Raw genomic sequence first — 24,183 nt, 5'->3', positions numbered from 1 at the left:
ATTATGTTTTACATAAGCGGCAGACGCAGGCGCTGCGGCAGCGCAGGATAACCGAAGGATACGTTATACATTTTTTTTCTCCTCTTTTTGTTGTTGTTGTTGTACATTGTGTGCGCCATCAGTCAACGAAGTCATTTCCTGTTGGCAGCGCTGCCGCCGTCGCCGCCGTCGCTGCCGTTGAGGCCGCTGCCAACGGCACAGAACTGACGCCCCATGACATTTCTGGCCGGGCACGCGACACAGAACGCTAGCAGCTGTCCTACCGTAAGGACCTAAACACAACGAAAGCAAGTCCAGAACAGAAGCCAGCTCCAGAGCCATAGACGAGTCAGTTGGCAGCGAGCTGTCGCCAGGCGCACAACGACAACGTCAAGCTAGAACATATATATATATATATTGAGAGAGAGAGAGAGAGAGAGAGAGAGAGAGAGAGCGGGAGCGGAAGCGTGGTCCAGACTGTGGAGACTTGGACTCGACCTTGATCTTGGAGAGCAGCGCCCCTTCCCCCCCCCCTATCAATGGCTGCACTCAGCTTCAGCCCATCGCCGCCGCCGCCCAAAAGCAGCAGCAACAGCAGCAAAGAGAATGCCGCCGCCAACAATCAGCTAAAGAGCAGCGCCCGTTCATCGGGTGCAGTTACTCCATTGGGCGGCACAAGCAGCAGCAGCAAGGCCTTCACCAAAATCACCGTCAACAATGTGCTCAGCGAAAGCGGCGCCAATGCGCTGCAGCAGCACATCAGCAATTCGAATACGATTATACGCAAGATCAAGGATTTCGGCATGCTCGGCGCCGCAGCGGCAGCGGCAACGGCCACGGCGGGCACAGCGTTGAGCCGCAAGCGGCCGCTGGCCGAGACCAGATGCCCAAACATTGAGAATAAACCATTCGGAGCTGTCAGCGCAGCTGGCAAACGCAGCAAGCTAACCAAAAAGCAGCCAAAGCATAGTCAAAGCCAAAGTCAAGTGCAGGAGCAGCAACAGCTGCCCGCGGCCAAGTGCCTGGCGGAGCTGGTGCAGCGAGCCGGCGGCACGGGCACACCGGGACGCAAGGGTCTGCCGTTGCCGCAGGCTGTTGCCCGCCGCAATGCCCGGGAACGCAATCGGGTCAAGCAGGTGAACAACGGTTTTGCGGCGCTGCGCGAACGCATACCCGACGAGATATCGGAGGCGTTTGAGGCGCAGGGCGCCGGCCGCGGCGCCAGCAAAAAGTTATCCAAAGTGGAGACACTGCGCATGGCCGTCGAATATATACGCAGTCTGGAGCGTTTATTGGGTTTCGATTTTCCGCCTCTATCTGCGGCAGCGGCGGCAGCAGCGGCAGCGGCAGCAGCAGCAGCGTCAACTGGCTGCAATTCGAATAGCGAATCGAGCGGCGATGATAGCTACATGTTTATCAAGGATGAATTCGATGGCCTAGACGATCAGTTCGATGAGACGCTGAGCAACTATGAGCTCGAGGAGAGCATGTGCATGCAGGAGCCGTCACAGCTGGAGCAGCAGCAACAATTGCCGGAGGAGCTGCTGCTGCTGCCGAATGTGACAACGCTGAACGGCCTGCAGTATGTGAGAATAGCCGGCACGAGCACCTATCAGCTGTTAACGCCGGATATGCTGCAGCGACAGGATAGCTCAGTTCGGGCGGATGAGCAACATTTGAATGCATTAATTGACACAAATTGCGCGAGCAACAACAGTCCAACAATTGCAGCAGCAGCTGCATTAAGCAACGGTGAATGTATAAAATTCGGCAAGAGAGAGCCCGTGCCAACAGCAACAGCAACAACAACCAGTCGCAGCACATCGCCGGCAACAACACGAGGCAGTTCATCAATGCATCAAGCAGCAGGTGAAGACGCTGCCGCCGCTTCAATTGCAGTTTCACCTGTCGCCGTTGCCGTTGCTAATGAACTCCTGTTGCAGGCGTGTGCCGCACAACAGCAACAACAGCAGCAGCAACAGCAACAACAACTGATCAAACAGGAATACAGCGAGGGCGATTTTGTGCATGTCACCAGCAACAACAACAACAGCAGCAACAGCTCCCCGCCAGCAATCAACCGCAACAACAATAACAACAACAACAACTATCAGCAGCAACAATTGCTGTGCGCCGGCTCGTTGTTGCCAGCATTCTATGATCAGGAAACGGCCTCGTTCTATGACAATGTTGTTGTTGGCCTGCCCAGCTTCAAAAAGGAATTCCATGATGTGCTGCAGGATCAAACGACAAACAATGCCAGCGTCTGTCTGTCCGATGAGAGCATGATCGATGCAATTGATTGGTGGGAGGCGCATACGCCCAAAACGGATGCGACTGCCGGCACTGTGGCGGGCATTTAACACACAAGCCGGAAACCATTCCCCTTAGCCCCCACCCCCCCCCCCTCCACCAACTCCCACCCACCTGTATATAGCTTAACAAGTAGCTTAGTTCACATAGTGCTCAGTTCATGCAGAAACTAAACAACATTTTTTTTGTGTCATCATTTTTTTTTTTTTTGTAACCTAATTTAAGTTGAACATTTTTTTGCCTAGCCTAAGTTGGATGTTAATGCGATGATGTTGCATATATAAGCAAATATATATTTGAGTAAAATATGTAAAAAAAAAGAAGTATATAAAATGAGACTCTTCTTTCTCATTCGATAATGGAACTTTCATCTTCAGTCTGATCTGATGTCATCACAGGATCTTAACTTTTTGGTTAATTTTGTTTCTCATTCAGCTTGCAGTCAAATCTTCATTCCTCAAGTAAAGCATCTTTATTTGTGTTCTATCTTTAATGTAAATAACATTTGCCTGATATATGTTATATATATTATAATTCCAATACGATTCCAGCGTCTCTAAAGTTCAAGTTTGTTATCATCAGGCAAAGTGCTTGACTTCTTCAATTTTTGAGCAGATTCTTCCCAAGCTACAAGTGCATGAAAAGCAAAGCTCTTAAGTTTTCAGAGCAACACGATCACTGATCCTCACTGAATCTTTAAGCTCTTTGGTTGACCAAAGGCAAGTCTAAGTCTAAGTTTACGATGTCTGATCTTCAAGGCTCGCTGATGCTCAAGGACAGCAGAATTAAACGATTTGTGATCTTCAGGTAAGATCTTCACATATTTTACTCACGATCACTGATCCTCAAGGAAATTCAACTCCGTTGTGATAAGGCTTAAAGCTGCTATTTCGGTTCTTTATGCAGCGCAAGTGACAGATCTAAGATCTTGTTCAAGCTGCGATCGCTTGCGATCTTGAGCTATATTTCAAGGATCTCAGCTTTGACAACCCTTAAAAACAGAACAAAGCTCGAACATTTCGAATCGACGAGCACTGCGACTAAAGAGAACGTTTGTTGAAGATCTTTGATCTTTGCTGCGATTCTATTTCATATTTTCTACTCAGTCTGTTCTCTGTCATTTGTCAAATTGGAGTTATTTTCTATAAACGAACTCAGATTTCTCAGATCATCTTTTGCTGCTGCAGGAGCTCCTCAATTGCTGAACTTCATTCAAGTTTTCATTTTCTTTTATTGCTCAACTTTCCAGCTTGAATATTTTTAATCAGGCTATATATTACGATCTTATTGTACGCACATTTTTCTATTTTCAATAGTTTTTCAGCTATTTTATATACAAATTCACTTAGTCAAGCGTTTTCCAAAAAAGTTGCAAGCTTCTCGCGCTCTTTTCCAAGTTTTTCGAGCACATTTGTCTTTTTTTTAAATATTTTAACGGTTTTGAATTTAGATGCCATGCTCTTAATGACAATGAAACATGCACCGTCATTAGCATTAAACGCACACACACACACACTCGCAGCATATGTGCTCTATGGGCCAAGGGTCTCTGCCATAACGTCCCGTCACAATGGACAGAGTATATATAGGTACATACATATGCATATATATAACACAAAAAAAAAAACGGAATTAAATCAGCATATCATGTTCATTTTCATAAGCGGCGAAGCATGCAAGGACATGCGGCACACACACACACACAGAGAGACAGGCACACACACAAACACACACACACACACACACTCTTTCTCTGCAGATATGGCAACATTTGCATAAGCGATCGTCGAGCATTTGGGTTGCTTTTGCTTTTTTTGGGCCTGTGCGAGTTTCAGGCACAAGGCACTGCGCTTGAGCGCGCCGCTTGCTTTTTTATTCAAATGAGCCGCCGCCGCCCCCCCCCCTCTCTACACCCCTCCCCGCCCCACCCCTGCCACCATGTGGCCATGTCCTGATAAATGACAGCGTACAGAGCACACAACCGAACGTGGGAATGGGAATTGTTGCAAGTGTTTCAATTTTTTTTTTTGAATTTTCCATACGGTTTTTCATTTAAACATATGGCCGCAAGAACTTTTCAACGTCCTGCATATTGATGAGCACAAAAACCGCAAAAGTAAAACATTTGAGTTTCGGTTTTGGACTCAAAATAAGCGAGGGGTTTGTTCACAGATTCGAATTAATGATATTTGCCAGCTTATAGAACATTAAGGCTCAAAATGCATCAGAGAGAATCAACGTTAGGGGATTTCAATTTTTTGTTTGAATATGTTGGAATACAGAACATTTTCGTGGTTTAGGAATTCAAGTGCAAACGAAGACAGATTATTGATAGAAAAATGATTGACAAAACAAAACAAAAAAAGTAAATAAAATGCTATTGCTTATTTAAATAACAAATATTAAAATATACGTGATGCCCGGCTATACCCGGCCAAAGTATTTTTAATTAACTTATTTTCAAATTTAAACAGATCCCGAGCAAATTATTTTTCATTTAATTATTTCATATTTAAACAAATTTTAACTGTTTTGTAAGTTCTATGCATTACTTTGATGTATGCAAGATGTATTAAGAAAATAGTCAGTCAATCAATCAGTCAGTCAATCAATCAGTCAATCGATGTGGGCTTTCCACAGTTCTATTACATTACTTTAATGTAGGAAAAATTAAGAAAATGTTCAGTCAGTCAATCAATCAATCTGTCTGTCAATCAAACTGTCAGTCAATGATTAAACGACATTTAGTATGGTGAAAATAATCCTCTGATTATCCAGAATTCACGCACTTCAAAAATGCCCAATGAAATGTAAGTCAGTCAGTCAATCATTCAATCAGTCAGTCAATCAATCAGTTAATCAATCTGTCAGACAATGATAAAACGAGAAATAATTTGGTGTAAATAATCCTCTATGATTATCCAGAACCCACGCACTTCAAAAATGCCTAGCAAATTATCAATCAGTCAGCAATCATTCAATCAGTCAGTCAATCAATCAGTCAATGAATCTGTCAATCAATGACAAAACGAGATATACTTTGCTGAAAATAATCCTCTATGCTTATCCACAATTCACGCATTTCAAAAATACCCAGCAAATTGTCAGTCAGTCAGTCAATCAATCAGTCAATCACAGACACTGTTATTCGCCCTTAAAGCTTTAGATATTTGTGAAATACTCTGCCTACTAGCGAGAAATCATCTTAGGAATCGTGGAAAATAATCCTAGAGCATTTTGCAGAACTCGTCAAAGTTTCCCAGCAAAATTCCCAAATAATTTACGGATTCTAATGGATATGCATCATTAAAATCTAGCGCTAAGGCCCAGGGTCTTCTGCCAAATTGTCGTCTACACTGCGCCCGCGCAGCTGCCCTGAGCCTGGCGCTCGGGGCACAAGACAATGCCGAAATGATGCAAAATTATCTACACACACACACACAGACGGACACACAGACGGACAGAGATTGGTTCCCGCTCGAGGCAGGGAAAAAGAAAATCATTAAGAAAAATAATACAAGAAGATGAAGTAACCCAAAGAGCGAGGGCAGAGGGGAGAGTGGAGGTAAACGGTTGTGGCATAACAATGCGGCAGTTGCATCTGCAGCGCACGCTCTTGGACGTTTCGGGTAATACGAGCGAGCCGCAGCTCTCCTACAAGAGAGCCAGGCGCAGGCCCCAGGTCTAGGTCCACAGCCAGGCTCAGGCCAGTTCCAGGTGTGTTTGTCTAGGCGCACCCTTGTGGGTGCCTCCGAGTTGAGCTAACTGTTCATATGGCAGCGCCGTTACGAGTGAAAAGCAAAATCCCTGGCCCGAGGCACCGTTATGCTTATTAATATTGCGCCAGGTAATGCGACACGCCCTTGCATATGAGAGGAACAGAGGGAGAGAGGGAGAGAGGGAGAGCGCTCGCTCTGATTACACCTTCGATTTCTCACTCACTCATATTTCCAAATTTTCAATTCCCGTTTGCCGTAATTTTCCCGTTGCTTGTCAAAAATCAATTTGATTCCTTTTCTTTTTTTGGCTGTTGTTTTTTTTTTTTTTTTTGGCATGCCAAAGGCTTAGGGCAAATGAATATTCATTGTGGGTTTCCCTTTGATACCCTTTGCTTCTCCTCCTCCTGCTGCTCCTCCTCCTGCTCCTCCTCCTCCTCCTTCGTGTTCGACCTTCTGCCGCCGTATTTGGTTACAGAGCGCGGCTTTTGGTTTTTTTTTTTTTTGTTTTTCGTGTGCTCTGCACAGTTATTTTGGGACACGCCCCCAACGCAACGCATGTCACCCATTGAATATTGAATATTGAATATTCACATTCATAAATCATTTGATGTAATAACTCATTATTCGTTTTGTGGCATGTGCGCCGACTCCAGCCGCCAGCCTCCAGTAGGTTTGAATTTGAGTTCGGGTTCGGGTTCGTGGTCTGGGCCTGAGTCTCATGTCGCCCATATAACGTTACCTCGCCAGGTGCTGTTCGCATTGATCGAGCACGCGCTTTGCTTTTGCTTCGGTTAATAAGACATTTCGTTGTAAATTCCTTAAGAATACTTGTGCTTAAACTTGGAAGTGGGCTCAGGCTACAGACCCAGGGCATCTGGCTATGATCAGTGCGATTCCTTCTGCTGCTTCCTTCAGCTAGAGTTGAAATTTTAGATGTAGATGCTCCTAGTGCCTGCGCAGATCGAGTTTGTTTCCGATAATCGATAACTTGCCCCGTTTCCAAGCAATCGATAAGAAATCGATATCGATATCGTGTTTTTTGGGCAATTTTGGTAAATAATAAGAGCTAGAGTCTCCAAACTTGACATATAGCTTCTAAAATAAAATATATATATGCATTTGATGTTGGAAGTAGAGGGTTCAGGGTATCCCCTAGTCGGGTGCTCCCGACTAGAACCTCTTACTTGTTTTAAGTTCTAATGTAAGACTGGGCAATGCCGGTTAATTTTTGGTTCTTAAGCAGCACAGTGAACCCTAGAGTTTATAATATCCAAGTTTAACCAGAGCAAGCAGCAACATTGCATTTGGCCGGGTTCATTCATGCGAGCCTTAACCCGGCCCGGCCAGCTTATGCCAAGAGTTAAGACCGAGTTAGGGAACAGATCTTGGATTTTGCGGTGTCAATTAAACGATCTCATTTGGCTTAGACATTCGTCCAACTCTAAGCCGGTACGAAGTGCAGCATATTCAAATAGCTTAGGCTCGTCGAGTGGCTGCACTTCAGACGGACAATGTCCGGCACTTAAGTGTGCGCTTTGTGGCTAAGTCGTTAAGCGGCAGGTCGAGCGGCAGGTCGAGCGGCATGTCGAGCGGGACAACGGCACAACGGGACATCGGGCCGGGTTTTTTAACACTTTGATAAACCGATTAGCAACGTGCTGCGGTTGACCTAAGCTATGCAGCGCATAATCAGAGCATAGAGTTCCAAATAAATAGGCCAACAATTCATTTAAAATACTCATACTCAAAACATATTGTGCTCATTTGCATAAGTATTCAAAATGTGCACGGTTGGGTCTGCTCCCAAGGCGTCCATAAGGATAGCATGTGTTTTCTTCTTTTACCTTATACCCAATTGAAATTCAATAAAAGGGTATCATGTTTTCGTGTCAAGTTATGCAACAGGCCCAAGCAAGGCAACTTTCTGTCTTCAAGATCTCGAGAATTTGATGAGCAAGAGACTTGAAATGTTTAATACGCAAAACAATTTGATGGGTTCTACTTTTATATCTTTCCTTATTTTAAGAATATCGATAAATATCAATTTTGTAAGAAGGCATGTTGAGCATAAATCGAAGTGTACGATATTGAGCTTTGGTATATAGAAACAGTTTTAGGTTTTAAATTTCATTTAGATCGGACAATAAGCACCGAACTTAAGCAAGAACGTATAACACATTGTGCAGAGTCAAGACAAGAAGAAGAAGAAATTGTGTTAAGTTTTAAGTCTAAGTTTAGTCAAAGTTAAGTCTTAAGTGAAGTCTTAAGTTAAGTCAGAGTTATGTCTTAAGAGAAGTCTAAGTTAAGTCTTAAGTGAAGTCTTAAGTGAAGTCTTAAGTGAAGTCTTAAGTGAAGTCTAAGTTAAGTCAAAGTTATGTCTTATGGAAGTCTAAGTGAAGTCAAAGTTAAGTCAAAGTTAAGTCTTAAGTGAAGTCAAGGTTAAGTCTTAAGTGAAGTCTTAAGTTTTTAAGTCTGGGTATCTTCTAGTCGAGCAGTCCCCTTTCTTTCGTTCGTTTTGGCTTGTTTGTGCGCTGTGTGTTGATTCTGTTTCTATTTTAGCTCCGGCTCCCCAATGTGCTCGGCTGCACATGTTTTGCCTGCTTGTCCCTGGAATTTTGTCCTTTCTCCACGTGTTGCTGCTGGTTCATGTTTTGACTTGAACGCCCGGTGTGGTGCACATTGAGACATCAACTCGCAATTGTTTCGAAGCAACAATTTTGACAGTTGCATTGATTGAGCCATACGCATTCTCGTCCTTGTACTCATTCAGCCCATTCACTGGCACAGTTTTCGCGCTGTGTGCATTCCCCGAAGCTGCTTCTAAGGGCCATTGTGGCAACATTTGATGGCCAACTTGAATTTGATAATGCGTTCGACAAAGATTTGGCAATGATTTCAAGATTTGTTTACGCACACAACGTGTGTGAGGTCTACGACAATTGCCAGCCCGGAAACAGCTCAATCAATGGCCCAGAGCAACAATAACAATATGGAACTGCATTAAAATACTCGATACATCTATATGTACATGTGTATATGTATATGTATATGTGGATAATAATTCATGCTAAAAACAAAGTAAATATATATATAAATTTCGGGGGCTTCGTTCACAACCATTTCGCGCCCGTAATTAAAATTTAAAGAACTTTTTTACCTTTCATAATTAATTATTTAATTATTAGTTTATAAAGCCCCTAATTAAATGCCAATAGGCTTCCCTTGCACGCGCCACCCTACAAATCTAATTAAACAGTCAATTATTTTGCATAAAGAAGCAGAAATTGCACTGCAAATTATTGCCACAACACGTAAATTTAGCACAAACAACTGTAAACAAACAGACGGCCATTAATATGCGCACAAGCAAACTTCAATTGCGAATGTAAACAAAAAAAAAGAACATGCTAATTAGCGATGCAAGTCGAGTGCAATCGATAATTAATCGTATTTTTTTTTTTGTTTGCATTTCTAATTGGCAAAGGGTATGCAGCGCGCAACAGTTGCTGACGTCACAAAGCAAAGCAATTAGTCTGGCAACCACGGCATCCTGTTGCGCCAGCATATACTGATAGACAAATGGGCAACCCCCGCCATGGCCGCCATCATGCATTGCGCTTATTACATACATACATACATACAAGTTGATTGTGATGTGCCTGTGTGCATATGTATGTATGTATATATATATGTATGTATGTAACTGCAAGCGCAGGCGCAACTTTGCTTTGCGAAGCACGCCAACAGGTACCTGCCTTCCCCACCCCCCCACCCCACCAAAACTGCTAATTAGCCGCAGCCACCATTAAAAGCACATAAAACTGGCAACTTTGTGTTGAAATATATATTAAAATGACATGTATATGCATGTGCGTATTTGTTTCATTCATTCAATCGCAACTTACTTTGGAGCAGGCGGCAAACAGGCGCCAAGGCCGAATAAAATCTTCAATTTTCCATGGCATCGCGTAAAAAAAGCACTCACAAATCAATTACACTATTATATTATAGCTAGGCACACTTCACTCACAATTTATTTTCATAAAAACACATCAAAAAAAAGTAGAAAAAAAAGAATAAAAAAAATAATAAAAAAAAAAGAGGAAGAGTAAAGCACACCCACGCACAATTAAAAAAATACTAATTAGCGATGCAAAAACATCGATACTTGTCAACCTGCGATGATTGATCGATCTGCATATGCATACCCAATCAAGGGCATCGATAACTTTAGTTACATATTTAATACGCTAATGCGTCGCAATGTCAAAATATTGTATGGCACGCTGGCTTCTGTCCTTGCATTGCATTATTTGCGTCGATGTTCGTGCATATTTGTTAGCATTATGCTAAAGCTGCGCTACCCTTTCGCTAAGTTAAGTTGACACCTCATATTTAGTTGTTGTCTTCTTCTTATTTTTTGGGGGCCAACGCTTAAGTAATGCGATTAATCGGCGACGATTGCTGCGTTTGTGACAAATGCAAATGCCATTGTTGTAATAATGAGCGCATTTTATCAGAAAGCTGAGCCTGGCCAAGTGCAGCTGATACTCGATACTTTTCGATGTGAGTATTAGCTGATGCTGCTGCTGCTGCTGTGTGTGTATGTATGTGTGTGTCGGCTTTCACTTTTAAGCCTTAAGCCAGTTTTCTTAGCCAATTTTCCAGCCAGCATCGTATTACGAAACGGAAATCCTTTCGGTTTCTTCCGCTCTTCCTTTTCAAGGCAGCGCGATGCTAACAAGATTAATGAACGCGCAGGTCCTCAAACACACACACACACACACACACACATGTGAGTCAAATGTTTTCTGTTTGGTCATTGTCCTTTTTTGCGCGCTAGGCAAATAGCAAGCGGCGCAGGCTGCGGCATCCTAGCTATGGTAACACATTATTCTTTTTGATTATTAGTTGTTTTTTTTTTATAGCCTTTACCTGTTCGACAAGGTAACTCGATGCGCCCATTTGGCGTGCAAGCCGGAAGTTTGTACATTCGTTTTGGTTTTTATTGCAATTGCCGCTGTCGCAGAGGCCGGCGGTTCGTACCTAACCTCAAACCCTTTTATCGTTGTTGACGCTTGACAACCCTGCAGCATGGCTGACCTGTCGCGTGCACAACTGCCAAAATGCAACTGTGTCGTTTACAGTTATTCGTTTGCGATCTTATCAAAGTGCGGCATTGATCAATCGGAATGGTTTGTGAGGTTATGTTTGTTCAAGATTTTAGGGTTATGTACGGAAATATCTGCATATAAGAACTATTTCAGGCGTATATATGAATAGATTGAACAACTAAGAGATACCTCGTAATTGAAAAGAAGTAATACTAAAAATATGGGTATACCCTGTAATTAAAACAACTTGAATTCTGTATGTTTTTGCAGCTCTTTTGGCTACTTTTGCGTTTGCTTTATATATTTTTCATAATTTTTGGGTTTCATATAAACCATGTGACTTAATAAATATTTCAAAAAAAAAATAATGATAATAATATTAAAAAAAAATATATAAATGTGTATATTATGTAAGATATAAGGACACCAACCGCTTATACCAAAAAGAAACGAACAAAAATGTGATTTCCTCTAAGAAATGTTTTTCTACGTGTTTTTTTTTTTACGATTTTTTGTGCTTTTTTTTCTGCTTTTTATCAAAATGCGCTTGGCTCACACACAAGGTTTGACTCTCTGGCTGACTGTGGTCGAGTGGGGAAGTGGGCGGGGCAGGGCGGGGGGATGGCTCGATTACGCGCAATATATATACAGGATATATAGCGGGTCACGAAGCTGCTTTTACAGGGTATCTATCTACGCGGCCGTTTGATATTTGCGCGGCTCCAGCGAAATATTAAAGCCATTCTCCAGCTTGAGTATAATGTCCGCCTGCAGCTTAAAGTCCGCCTCCGTGTCCGTCGAATGGACAATAAAATTGCGCACAATTGTGGATAGGAGAACCTTCAGCTTGAGCATGGCATATTTGCGTCCAACACAGCTGCGCGGTCCGGCACTGAACGGTATGAAGCTATAGTAATGCCTATTGGCGGCACGTTCCGGCAGAAAATTGTCTGGATCAAATTCGGTCGGATTGGGATAGATGTCGGCACGACGATGTACACAATATTGCAATAGAACAACGGTGGTGCCCTTGGGCACCGTATATGGCCCACTGACCAGCTTGACATCGTGATCAAGGCGGCGGGCAATTAACGGCACGGGCGGATACATGCGCAATGTTTCGAGTATGACACGCTCCAGATATTTCATTTCCATGGTGTCGGCAAAGGTGCAATCGCGCTGCATATTGTCGCCAAAGATGGACTTCTGTTCGGCAAAGACACGCTCCTGGATGTGCTTGTGTATGCCCAGCATGCAGAGCGCAAAACTGGAACCGGCCGAGGTGGTATCGTGTCCCTCGAACATAATGGTGTTCACCTCATCCATGATGTCCTTTTCGTTCCATTCGATATCGGGATTCTTGGCCATCTCGACCATGGCATCGAGCAAGGCCAAACGCCGTTTGGCGCCGACATCGTTCTCATCGATGTCATCCAAATCGTCGCGCAGACCCTCCTTTTTGGTTGCGGCAGTGGCGCGTGCCTGCTTGGCGGGCGTCTCGTCCACCTCATCGATAATGGCACGCGATTCGTTTTGGAAATTATCCTTGCGATCCTTGACCACCTTGCGTGTCATGCCCAAAATGATGTTCATCATGCGATCACCCTTCTCGCGCAGCTTGGTAAACTTATAGATGCTATCCAAACGATACAATAGCTTCACCTGACGCTTGTGTATAATGTCGCACATGTCCACCACAGCCTGGGCATACTCGAAACTCTTATTGCCCTCCGGCAGCTTCTTGACGCCCATTGCCGTTGACAACAGTATATCGACGGTCGTTTGTGACATATAATCGTGCACATCAAATGATTTGCCCGCCTCCTTGGCCATGCGCGCAGACACAGCCTTCGAGTGATCCACAAACGTGGGCACAAAACTCTTCAAGATGCTCTGATGGAATGTGGGCGCAATCATTTTGCGATGATGACGCCAATGATGGCCATTGCTGATCAGCAGACCATCACCGAACCAAGGCTTAAAATAGCGATATTCCTCGGCCTTGGTCAGATGCTGGTGTCCGCTCAGTATAAGCTCAATATCGCTGGGATTCGTAAGGAACACAATCAGCACATTGCCCAGCCAGGCCTTCATTGTCTCGCCATATTTGTTCAGATAGCCCAGACCGACAGCCAGTATCTCGGCATTGCTCAGACCGGCGGCCATATGCGCCATGCCAATTAGCGGCAACGATGGCGGCGACGGTATATTGGCCACCATACGATATTCCCGGGTATTGCGATGCCAGTACTCGTACAGGGCCATGATCAGTATGGTGCCAACCAGGCCAGTTAGCAGGGGGCTGAGCATGAAGCCCGTGCCCGTGCCCGTGCTGCCGGCCGCCTGTTGCAGCGTCTCCTGCACCGTTTCCACAGACATCCTTGCGAACTTTGTAACTGCTCCTGTTGCTTGTCTGTCTGTTGTTTAATGTCTTTGATCCTGCTTGATCAAATGTGCTGCTCGTTGCGCTGCCAATGCTCAACTGTGTGTGGTCTGGCGGCGCGTTTGGTCAATTATAGTCGTCCAGCGGCGGCTGGACTATGCGCCAATGCACCTGGCTGACCCCTTCAATCAGGTGTTAAGCGTATTGCGTCGTTCCATTTGCAAACCAAATTCGACAGCACACTGCCCCGCCCCCCGCCCCCCCTCCTCCTCCACCTTGCTTTGGCAGCGCTTCATTGTGTTGTCTTCACTTGTCATTGGCAGTTGCTCGCGTTGTTCTTGCTTCTGGATACGTAATCGCTGCGATCGCATGTTGGGGCTGAAAGTTTTCTGCTGCCTGCTAGAAATGTGCGCAAGTCGTGCTTTCGGCGCGTGACACGATACCTAGACAAAGATGTGCCCGTACCCATTCGATGCCAGAGTAAAACGATAACTATGTATCGATGCTTACTCACTGTATATTGAGTAACTTTTTAGTGAAATAGTCATTTGCAATATGGCCAGACTTCGCTTGTTGACAAAATAACTATCGATAAGCACGTATATCGATATCGTATATCGATGCCTGAGAACAGTATGCAGTACTTGACCTTGTGGCTTATATATAAATGTGCGCAAGTCGTGCTTTCGGCGCGTGACACGATACCTAGCCAAAGATGTGCCCGTACCAAGTCGATGCCAGAGTAAATCGATAACTATGTATCGATGCTTACTCACTGTATATTGAGTAACTTTTTAGTGAAATAGTCATTTGCAACATGGCCAGACTGAACTTGATGCCATAATTAATATCGATAAGCACGTATATCGATATCGTATATCGTATATCGATGCCTGAGGCCATTATGCAGCATTTTGCGGTACTATTTTCAGTAATATTTTCCTGTCTTATTGTGTAACACGTGCCAGACACAACACGAAGCTCGCTTAGCAAAATATCAAAAGAGATAATCGATATACATATCGATAGGCTTAAATCCCGTTTACTATAGACAATTGATATTTATATATATATCTTTATCTGTTGTATATCTATTTGAATAACATTTACAGTGAAATAATCGTTTCTTTTTCGCGTGGCACGTGACACGGAAGCACGGCACATGCTCGTGTTGGGCTCACAATGTGTCATCTCTAGTTTCACACACTTCCGCAGGATGCTCGTGTGATCCTCGCTCTCTCTCTCTCGCTCTCGCTCGCGCTCGTGCTGTGTATGCAAAGCAGAGACTACCTGTGCAAAAACTACCTGCAACGGAAGTGGGTGATATTTTGTTGTTGTTGTCTCTCTTCCTTCTTGTTTATTATTATAATTTTCGCTATTGTTCCTGTTGTGCTTGCCGTATTTTGCTTTCGCTTTTCATTTAAATTCAATTTCAGCATATTTTTTTTGTTATCTTCCTCTGTGTGTATTTCCCTTTGTTATCAACACCTGAACGCGAATGCAAAAACCGAAATGTAAGTGGAACAATGAAAAGGAAGCTGTCGCTTTTAAGGACTTGCCTCCCTATTCACGTGCCCGTCTGCTGTCCTCTTGCTGTTTGTCCAATATATATATATATATATATTGTTTTTTTGAGTGCTCTTCTATTTGATTTATTTACATTCGGATTGCCTGGCATTGGATTAATTTCGCGTGTGTTGCCACAGCTGACAGAGCCTCACCTCAACCGTTGCCCATCTCTTCTTCTACGTCCCGGCACTTAGCCCTTAAGCCTAGAAATATGCTTTGTATACTGCCTGCAGCTCGAATTCAACTGGTTTCTTATGAGAAATGCACATTCGCCGTCTTCCAATTGGAAGCCAATTGGTCGATAAGCTATATCTTATCGGAAGTGCCTCTTATTAAAGTATTTTAGCTAGACAAAATCAAAACCACGTGTTCTTATTACTATTCGAAGGTCAACGTGTATCTGTATCTGTGTCTCTGTATCTGTATCTGTGTCTCTGTATCTGTATCTGTGTATCTGTGTGTCTGTGTATCTATGTATCTGTATCTGTATTTGTGCATCTGTGTATCTGTGTATCTGTGTGTCTGTGTATCTGTGTATCTGTGTATCTGCATCTGTATCTGTATCTGTATCTGTGTATCTGTGTATCTGTGTATCTGCATCTGTATCTGTATCTGTATCTATATATGTATCTGTATCTGTATCTACATATGTATCTGTATCTACATATATATGTATCTGTATCTGTATCTGTATCTGTATCTGTATCTGTATCTGTGTATCTGTATCTGTATCTGTATCTGTATCTGTATCTGTATCTGTATCTGTATCTGTATCTGTATCTGTATCTGTATCTGTATCTGTATCTGTGTATCTGTGATCTGTGTATCTGTGTATCTGTGTATCTGTGTATCTGTGTATCTGTGTATCTGTGTAGCTGTGTATCTGTGTATCTGCATCTGTATCTGTATCTGTATCTATATATGTATCTGTATCTGTATCTACATATGTATCTGTATCTACATATATATGTATCTGTATCTGTATCTGTATCTGTATCTGTGTATCTGTATCTGTATCTGTATCTGTATCTGTATCTGTATCTGTATCTGTATCTGTATCTGTATCTGTATCTGTATCTGTATCTGTATCTGTATCTGTATCTGTATCTGTATCTGTGTATCTGTGTATCTGTGTATCTGTGTATCTGTGTATCTGTGTAGCTGTGTATCTGTGTATCTGCATCTGTATCTGTATCTGTATCTATATATGTATCTGTATCTGTATCTACATATGTATCTGTATCTATATATGTATCTGTATCTGTATCTGTATCTGTATCTGTATCTGTATCTGTGTATCTGTGTATCTGTGTATCTGTGTAGCTGTGTATCTGTGTATCTGTGCATCTGTGCATCTGTATCTGTATCTGTATCTCTATCTGTATCTGTACTAGAACGAGATTATTAGAGCCTGCATCCAATATTCATGAGCAATTTCCATTTATATTCTAGAAATTAAAATACCTCGTGCATAACATTTAATAAATTTATTTCACAAAAATGCATTTTGAAAATATAAAATGATGTCACGTAGTTTCATTTTCGCAATAAATTAGAATTTCGAATTTGACGCAGCGATCGGTCTTAAAGTTAAGTTAAATGTGGACATGTTGTTTCCAGATGTCGTATGGACTTTACATGCGTAAAAATAAATTAGGTAAATGAATGCATTTTAAATATTGTGAACGCGTCGTCATTTTGATACGAATTTCGATTAATGCTAATTATATATATATATATATATATATATATATATATATATATGTGTGTGTGTGTGTGTAGGCTAGCATACATATATGACTTTTTTTTTTGCAAATTTTGGACACAGAAGCATTTGATTATGTCATTTTTTTGTTATATAATAATATAATATTAATACGTTTAAGTATAGTATATGGGTATTATATAATAGTTTATTTTGCTTAAATTTGTTTTCTGTTTTTTTTTTTCTTTCTGGTTTTCTTGATCTTTTTCTTTTTCTTTATATAACGGAATCGCATTACAAGCTAACATTGTCTTTTATAAATTGTTTGTGAATTTCTCAATAGACCTCAACAGACTTATGACGAGGACATAAAAACCACAGAAGTTGCATAATAATATAGTTATACAGGAACACACCAGCAGGGGAAGGGGACACTGGCTGGCCCGACAGCACATTTATCGCAAATATCTATATATAGATATATATCTAGACTCGCACAAGTACATATATACAAAACAACATGATATAACAGGGACGAAGACACGGTGAGGGATTGTTTCGGTGTGCGGGTGTTCCTTGATGTGTTTCTCTTTATCATTTTGTTTTTTCCATTTGGCGCATTCGCTTACGTCGTCTCATTGAGATGCGCACAGTGCGCGTCCTGCATGAGCTGCGTCAGTTTCTGCGTAAACGTTGGAATGTCCTGCCAGAGCACATAAAAATGTTTAATTAGAATAAATTAAATTAGTATATAAGCAAATTGAGACGTACAGTTGTCTGGCATATTTCCTCGAGCGCTGTTTGCGGAACTGGCAATGCCGCATTCACGAAGCTCTCGTGCAGCTGGCGACGATCCACCTGACCCATGGCATACAGTGCCTGTGCAATCAGATCAAAATGTAGCGCACCCTCGCCGCTCGACAACAGATTGAGCAGCGCCCGCTGAAAGGAGGCCAACAGCTGCTCCTTGAACAGGGCACGCTGATAGAGGCGACTCCGTTCGTTCACATTCTGCATGGATACCAAAACGCTGCGCACATTACTGGGATCTGTGCCGCTGACCAGCATCTGGCCATACGCATTCATAATGGCCATAAAGTGTTCCGGATGCAGATTATCGCTGCAATTGAAATTGTGCGGCGGCGATGTTGCCGTTGACTGCTGCTGTCCATTGGCATGGCCATTGCCATGGCCATTGCTCAGCTGATTCTTGTAGAAGAATTGCCACTTGCAGGTCAGCACGCTGTCGTGATGTGCCAGAAGTTTTAGCAATTAAGTCAGAAGCTGTGTGTGTGTGATGACTACGCTCACCTGTCGAAGAGCGCAAATAGCAGGCTGGTTATCTCGCTGCTGTCCGTTGCCGCATTCTGTTGCTGCAGCAACGGCAATATCTGTTGTGTGCTAAACGTCAAAATGCTGGGCATCAGCACCAGTGACCCGTTGCCCGGCTGCTCCACAATTAGCTGAAACATTTGCAACACCTTCTCCATAACAGCCAGCCGGCTGAGCGTCAATTGTTCCCTGAAAACAGGAAAACATGCATCAATTAAAGTGGGACAGCTAGCATGAAGATAGAGACGCACCTGCTGCTAACATCGATGAACAATGTGATCATCTCCCTGATGAATTGTGCACCCAAATGTATGGGCAGGGTGCGCAGCATGCTCAGACTGAAGTCGGCGACGGTAATGGCCATGGCAATGCTGCTCAATCCAAAGCTATTGAAGATAACCAGCGCCTTGTTCAAAATGGGCTGAGAGAGGTAGAGAGACAGAGAGAGGGAGAAAATTAATGAGAGTGAGACAAGTAAAGGGAACGACTTAGAGATACCCTTAAACAAGCTGGATTTAAAAATCAAACTAGTCTCCTTTTATACAGACATATGATACCTTCTTCGCTTGGCCTCACTCTTCTTGTGGAAAATGCTTTCTTGCTTAGCTAGAGTCTAATCTGATCTAACTGTAGTCTGATCTTTGTAGCATACATAGACCCAAACGGACGGATAGAAGGGCAGCAAGGATCGACTGCGATCAAAGCTGTTAACAACTGTCAGGGCATATGCTTATTTGAATTAGTTTGTGCTCTATCAAAGGTGCTCAGCAGAGCTACAAAATTGGGTGACATGAGGAAACAGGACTTGACTTAGCGCTACGAACTGAACATTCTCTATGTTGTATGCCATAAAATGCCAGCAGCTGTTTGTGACAGTGCGCTCACCTTGAAGGTGTGCGCCAGCATATCCTTGGCATGGGCGCCCGTCGCCTTGAAGTGCTCGATGAGCGACGTAAAGGTGCCCAACAGACTGAGCGTTGTTGCCGCCACTTTGCTCTCGCCCGCGGCGGGCAGTTCGAGCTCGAGAAAATTGCGTGACAATGCATCGATATATTCCCGCAACATCCATTGACGACGCTGATAATCCTGCTGCAGCTCGGGCACATTCTTCCAGGGCAACACCATATAGCTGACCAGACTGATGTGCACATTGACGCACACCTGACGCGGCAATTGGGCGCCCAGCCGTGGTCCCGCCTGCATTAGGCTCTGTATTTCGGGTATATCCAGCAGACATTTGGGTCGTATCACAGTCGCTATAAAGAGCAGCACCTCGCTTGCCGCCTGCTGTACAATTGGCGAACCCGCCGATGGCGATGGATTGCCCGCAAATATGCTGCCCAATACGGCAAAGAGTCGATGCAGCAGCTGTTCGCTATTGAGGCAACGCGACAACGGAAATATGCTGCGTATGGCCATTAGAACTTGAGCATAACTATCAGAATTAAATGAATATGTTTATCAATAAGCATTTCGAGTGGAAAAGCATTTGGGTTTTCTCAACCTACAGATTGTCCATGTCGGTCTGAAAGCTCGCCTTTTCCGCTTCGCTGCCGCCGACACGATTGCTGGCCAGCAGATGCAGCGTTTGCAGCAAACGATCCGATAGCACCTGCAGCTGGCTCTCCATTTCGCCCCTTACATCGGCTGACGCCTGTGTTGGATCCATGAGCGGTGCCAGACGCACCACGGCCTGACACACGGTCGCAAAATCGCGCAATATTTCGCCAACATTTGCCGTTTTCAGTTTACGTGCCATCTCATAGCAACGTCCGCTGCCATGATCCAGGGCCAGTTCCAGCGACAACAGATACGTCTGCGGACGTGACCAATGTGCAAAGACTTGGGCAAACACGATGTGTGCACCGCGTGTGCTTGCCAGCAGGGCCAGGCATTCGAAGCACTGGTCCAGAAACTGTTGCCATTCCGTTGTCGGTGTTTGCTACAAATAGAAACAATGATAAACAATCGATTACTCGATATCGATAAATATCGAAACTGCAAACTGGCTTTAAAACGAGCCCATTTGATAATGAATTTATAATTTCTCTATGCAATACCCTTTGAAAATGTTTGGAAAGAAGAGATACCCGAAAAGAACGTACAGATCAAAAGCTATCGATTACTAGATATCGATAAATATCGAAACTGAAAACTGTAAAACGAACCCATTTGATAACGAATTCATAATTTCCATTTGCAATAGCCTTTACAAATGATTGGAAAGAGGAGATACCCGAAAACAGCGGACAAATTAAAAGCTATCGATTACTCGATATCGATATATATCGAAACTGCAAACTGGCTTTAAAACGAGACCATCTGATAACGCATTCCTAATTTCCCTATGCAATACCCTTTGAAAATGTTTGGAAAGAAGAGATACCCGAAAAGAACGTACAAATTAAAAGCTATCGATTACTAGATATCGATATGTATCGATTTCTATACCCTGTACCTATTAAAGGAGACGAACCAGGTTCAAAGAAAAGCTATTGATGACAAGATATCGATATGTGTTTATCAAGGCTGGAAATCGGTTATGAAGTATAAGTATAAAGAAACGTTATCGATTGTTAGATATCGATAGATTACGGGGCCATAAGTCTACTTTAAATCGAACCAATATTCATGCCTGCAACCTTAGAATATGGGAAACTGAAGCGATTTGCAAAGCGAGCAGTTAAACTGAACCAATGCAAAGAAAGGCAATCGATTGCTAGATATCGATATGTATCGATGTTAGCAATCGGTTTCGAATCGAATCGGTTTAAAGCCGCATTTTTCAACACTTCGAAAAAGGGGTTTAATAAGTTGTTTTAACTATGTGAACCACTTGGAAATGGTAGAGAAATGTGAAGCATGGTCTATAAGTATTAAAAAAGGGCTTTCTACTCTATTTCAAAGCTTTCTCAAGCCCGAGTCAAATGTGCTTTAAACAAATTCAATATTTTCCAGAGACATTTCCACTCAACATTAGCTGGAATTAAGTTAAATATAGAGTTTTTCTTTTTTACGCACATCGTCCTCCATGAGCTCATTGTCCAGCAGCTCCAGCTCGGGCTTGTTAATCTCAAATTGTGTACGTCGCATTATCTCATCCACCAGCTTCATCATCATATCACCATGAAAGGGCGTCATCTGCGTTGGCTGCTCTGCAATCACCTTGATGATGGGCGTCCAAATGTCCAGCTTTTCGGTAAAGTCCAGAGCGCCGTGTACTGCACAAAACAAATAGATCAAAATATATGAATAAACGTTCAATGGAATTGCCAACTGTTTGGCGCACATACATTTGGTGGTGCAGCGATAAAGTTGATTAAGAAATGGCTCAAGCACTTCGGGCTCCTGAAACAATTTCGCCGCATATTTGGTGGTATACAAACGCAACAGTTCACGAAACTTATCGCTATACATTTCGCTCTGTTGTTTGCTGCGATTATGCTGTTCCAGCAGTCCGCTAACGCCGTTCATCAATGTGCCGGCAAAGGGCAACACCTTTTGCAGATAGAGCAGCTCGTTCAGCACCGAGAGCGCCGCCAGGGAGATGGGCTCATTGTTTTGACGCCATTGCGATAAATCGAGTATGCTCATTAGGAAGTATTCCGAGATCAGTTCGGTGCATATCCAGCTAACCAAATGCTGTACACAGCTGAGCAGCTCCAGTACAGAGGAACTGTAAAAGATCAAACATCAAACTTAACAAATTGTTAGAAGTGCATTAATAGGGGTATTCCTCAAACTAATTATGCTTCGATAGGTTTTCTGCTACGACAAAATTTGAATGCTGTTTGCATTGTATAAATCACTCTGAAACTATCTTAAACAAATTTCAAGCACATTTCTCTTTAACGATAACACAGCCAACGATTATCGATAACTTTTTGTGGACTTACAATATTTAAAGATTTCAAATTTGAATTATTGAGAAACTAATTCCATAAAGTCAAAACTTACACCTCTTTCAACTTTCCTCTTTCTCTTTCCAATAGAGACAAGATATTACAGCTGCAATTTATCGATATCGATTCTTCTACATCTGGGTTATCGATAACTTTGCGTATTCCCACACTGATCGATTTATAATAAAGTTTCGAATCTCGTTAATTGAAAACTACTTCCATATCATTTATAATGAAATATGGCACAGCTGTCGTGTAATCGATAGCTTTTTTGTGTGCTTATAAAAGTCAAATTAATAATAATTGCAGCTCAATAGAGTAGCTACACAGCCTGTAACGAACATTAAGTGCAACTGCAGTTGATACTGGGTTAATTCTCAGCAATTTTGCTTTAAATTTCAGACGAACATTACGAAACAGCTGTTGGTTATCGATAACTCGATTACTCTTTAATAGGTTAAAGAAGAGAGAATACCCATAATTAAATGCAGTCTAAGTTTTTACTTGCTTCATATTTCAACTTGATTGAAGGCTGACGGTTATCGATAACTGTTGCCAGTTTAGGTTATTCAAACGGTTATCGATAACTGTAAGTTTGGAATATTTCAAATATTTTGCTAGCTAATTTGAAATCTCAGCTTGGACACTTTCCAGACATTTCTTAAGTGTATTCATACGAAAATAATGCCACATTTCGCATTTACGAAACGACACAAAGTTATCGATAACTTTATACTAAACGCTTAGAGCTCATTTCTAATAAATATTTCAGAAAGCACAATAACTCTACAAATTTAAAACACAAACTCGATAATGAACTACTTTCCCTGCCTAGAGTTAGTTAAATGTGTGTAACACCTGTTGCTAATCGATAACTTGTGCATCGATAATTAGTTGAAGGATTGCCCCCAATGGAAATTGACTTGCTTTCAGTTGAGACATACCTTAATTGATTGTCATTTGGCAGCGCTGTGGTTAGACTGAAATCCATGAAGGTGCTGGGTATGGTCGTGTGTATGTCTTTGCCATTGATATGACAGACGGCGATTAGTAGATATTTGGTGAGCAGCTCCAGGACATCGGGTACACACATGGAAACGCTGCACACACACACACACACAGAGAGAGAGAGAGACAGGGGCAGGCGGAGGAGCACAAGGAGAACGGGTAGACGAACTCACAATTAGTTTCGAGTTACATGAATCACAAAGTCGAATGTTTAATATTAAGAGACGCAGCCTTACCATGAGTGAAAGTATTGCTTCCATTCGGTGGTCAGGTCGCCGCGATTGCTGACCACCTCCTCGGATGTGACGCGCAACAGATTGATGCCCAGACAGAAACGTGTCTTGGTCAGCTCCATGCAGTGCTGCATATAATTGGGATCCTGTTCGGGAAACTCACGTTTGCCCAGCAGCGCAATCAGCTGCGCCAATGTATCCCGATGCCGTCGGGCGCCAGTGAGCACCACCAGCTGGGCATAGCTATGCCAGAGCGTTTCGCGCAACAGCGTACGATCCGCCGCCGTCAGCTGGGTCCAACGACGCGTTATCGTATGCTCCAGCGTTGAGGTGCTAAAGAACCATAGAAATTGATTCTCTGTAAAGCTATTGCTAGCGGTTGCGACGCGCAGGCACAGCTGCCAGGCCTCCGGCTGCGATTTGAATGCCAACAAATTGGTTTCGATCTCACGTTTTCGGGCATTGCTCGTCGTCGGCTGATAGAACTCGTTCAGCAGCACCTCCACGGACGTCATCGAGGCGGCATGCTGCACGATGACGCATATTGTGCATTAGTATTCAGGGACAATGGAGTATTGGGTGTAAAGCGACCATCGCATCATTTCTATTTTTTTTTTTCTCGCTGCATTTTTTTTTCTTCAGCCTTAAGACTTACCATTTTGTTGGCGTTTGGTGTGGGTGTGTGTGCGGGCGCGACCCCTGCGCTCTGAATGGTGTGCGGTTTTGTGCTCGGTGCTAGCGGTGATAAGTGATTTGTGTGCATTAACAGTTGTTTGCTAAGAATTTCATGATTTTTATTTGAATTTCTTTTCTTTTTTTTTTTATCAATTTTCTTTGTGTATATACGACTTGCACATATCGGCAGCGTTGCCAGTGCAATGGTAGTGTTGCCACACAGCTAAATAGCTGTGCACTTAACAGCGCGG

At 43.0% G+C, this 24,183-nt stretch overlaps 3 protein-coding genes across 3 annotated transcripts; 1 reads left to right on the top strand and 2 right to left on the bottom strand.

Moving 5' to 3' along the window:
- Positions 1 to 518: 518 nt before the first annotated feature.
- Positions 519 to 2,342, top strand: LOC115768150 (achaete-scute complex protein T8). The gene is made up of 2 exons (XM_030712644.1): positions 519 to 1,634; positions 1,968 to 2,342. Exons 1-2 carry the CDS (start codon positions 519 to 521, stop codon positions 2,340 to 2,342), a joined length of 1,491 nt encoding a protein of 496 aa, XP_030568504.1.
- A 9,276-nt stretch (positions 2,343 to 11,618) lies between these two features.
- On the bottom strand, positions 11,619 to 13,608 carry LOC115768128 (cytochrome P450 4g1). Its single transcript, XM_030712622.1, has one exon. It carries the CDS (start codon positions 13,502 to 13,504, stop codon positions 11,819 to 11,821), a length of 1,686 nt encoding a protein of 561 aa, XP_030568482.1. The 5' UTR covers positions 13,505 to 13,608; the 3' UTR covers positions 11,619 to 11,818.
- Positions 13,609 to 16,848: 3,240 nt separating this feature from the next.
- Positions 16,849 to 24,110, bottom strand: LOC115768153 (exportin-6-A). The gene is made up of 11 exons (XM_030712648.1): positions 23,913 to 24,110; positions 23,261 to 23,784; positions 22,961 to 23,116; positions 21,408 to 21,790; positions 21,136 to 21,335; positions 19,623 to 20,056; positions 19,000 to 19,549; positions 18,366 to 18,535; positions 18,094 to 18,303; positions 17,554 to 18,025; positions 16,849 to 17,485 (listed from the first exon to the last, which is right to left on the bottom strand). Exons 1-11 carry the CDS (start codon positions 24,018 to 24,020, stop codon positions 17,408 to 17,410), a joined length of 3,285 nt encoding a protein of 1,094 aa, XP_030568508.1. The 5' UTR covers positions 24,021 to 24,110; the 3' UTR covers positions 16,849 to 17,407.
- Positions 24,111 to 24,183: the final 73 nt, after the last annotated feature.

Source organism: Drosophila novamexicana, unplaced genomic scaffold (genome assembly GCF_003285875.2).
Source record: "Drosophila novamexicana strain 15010-1031.04,08,12 unplaced genomic scaffold, DnovRS2.1 tig00001690-arrow-arrow-pilon, whole genome shotgun sequence".
Classification (NCBI taxonomy): Eukaryota; Metazoa; Arthropoda; class Insecta; order Diptera; family Drosophilidae; genus Drosophila; species Drosophila novamexicana.
This window is presented reverse-complemented; position numbering and strand designations above follow the sequence as displayed.

Excerpts from the sequence above, each read along its gene's own strand:
- LOC115768128 (XM_030712622.1), bottom strand. The coding sequence starts at position 13,504 with ATGTCTGTGGAAACGGTGCAGGAGACGCTGCAACAGGCGGCCGGCAGC.
- LOC115768153 (XM_030712648.1), bottom strand. The coding sequence starts at position 24,020 with ATGCACACAAATCACTTATCACCGCTAGCACCGAGCACAAAACCGCAC. Across the intron at positions 21,791-22,960 it reads CCAAATGACAATCAATTAAG|TTCCTCTGTACTGGAGCTGC; the intron begins GTATGTCTCAAC and ends GATCTTTTACAG. Across the intron at positions 21,336-21,407 it reads TTATCGCTGCACCACCAAAT|TACACGGCGCTCTGGACTTT; the intron begins GTATGTGCGCCA and ends TGTTTTGTGCAG.
- LOC115768150 (XM_030712644.1), top strand. The coding sequence starts at position 519 with ATGGCTGCACTCAGCTTCAGCCCATCGCCGCCGCCGCCCAAAAGCAGC. Across the intron at positions 1,635-1,967 it reads TGCAGCGACAGGATAGCTCA|CAACTGATCAAACAGGAATA; the intron begins GTTCGGGCGGAT and ends CAACAGCAACAA.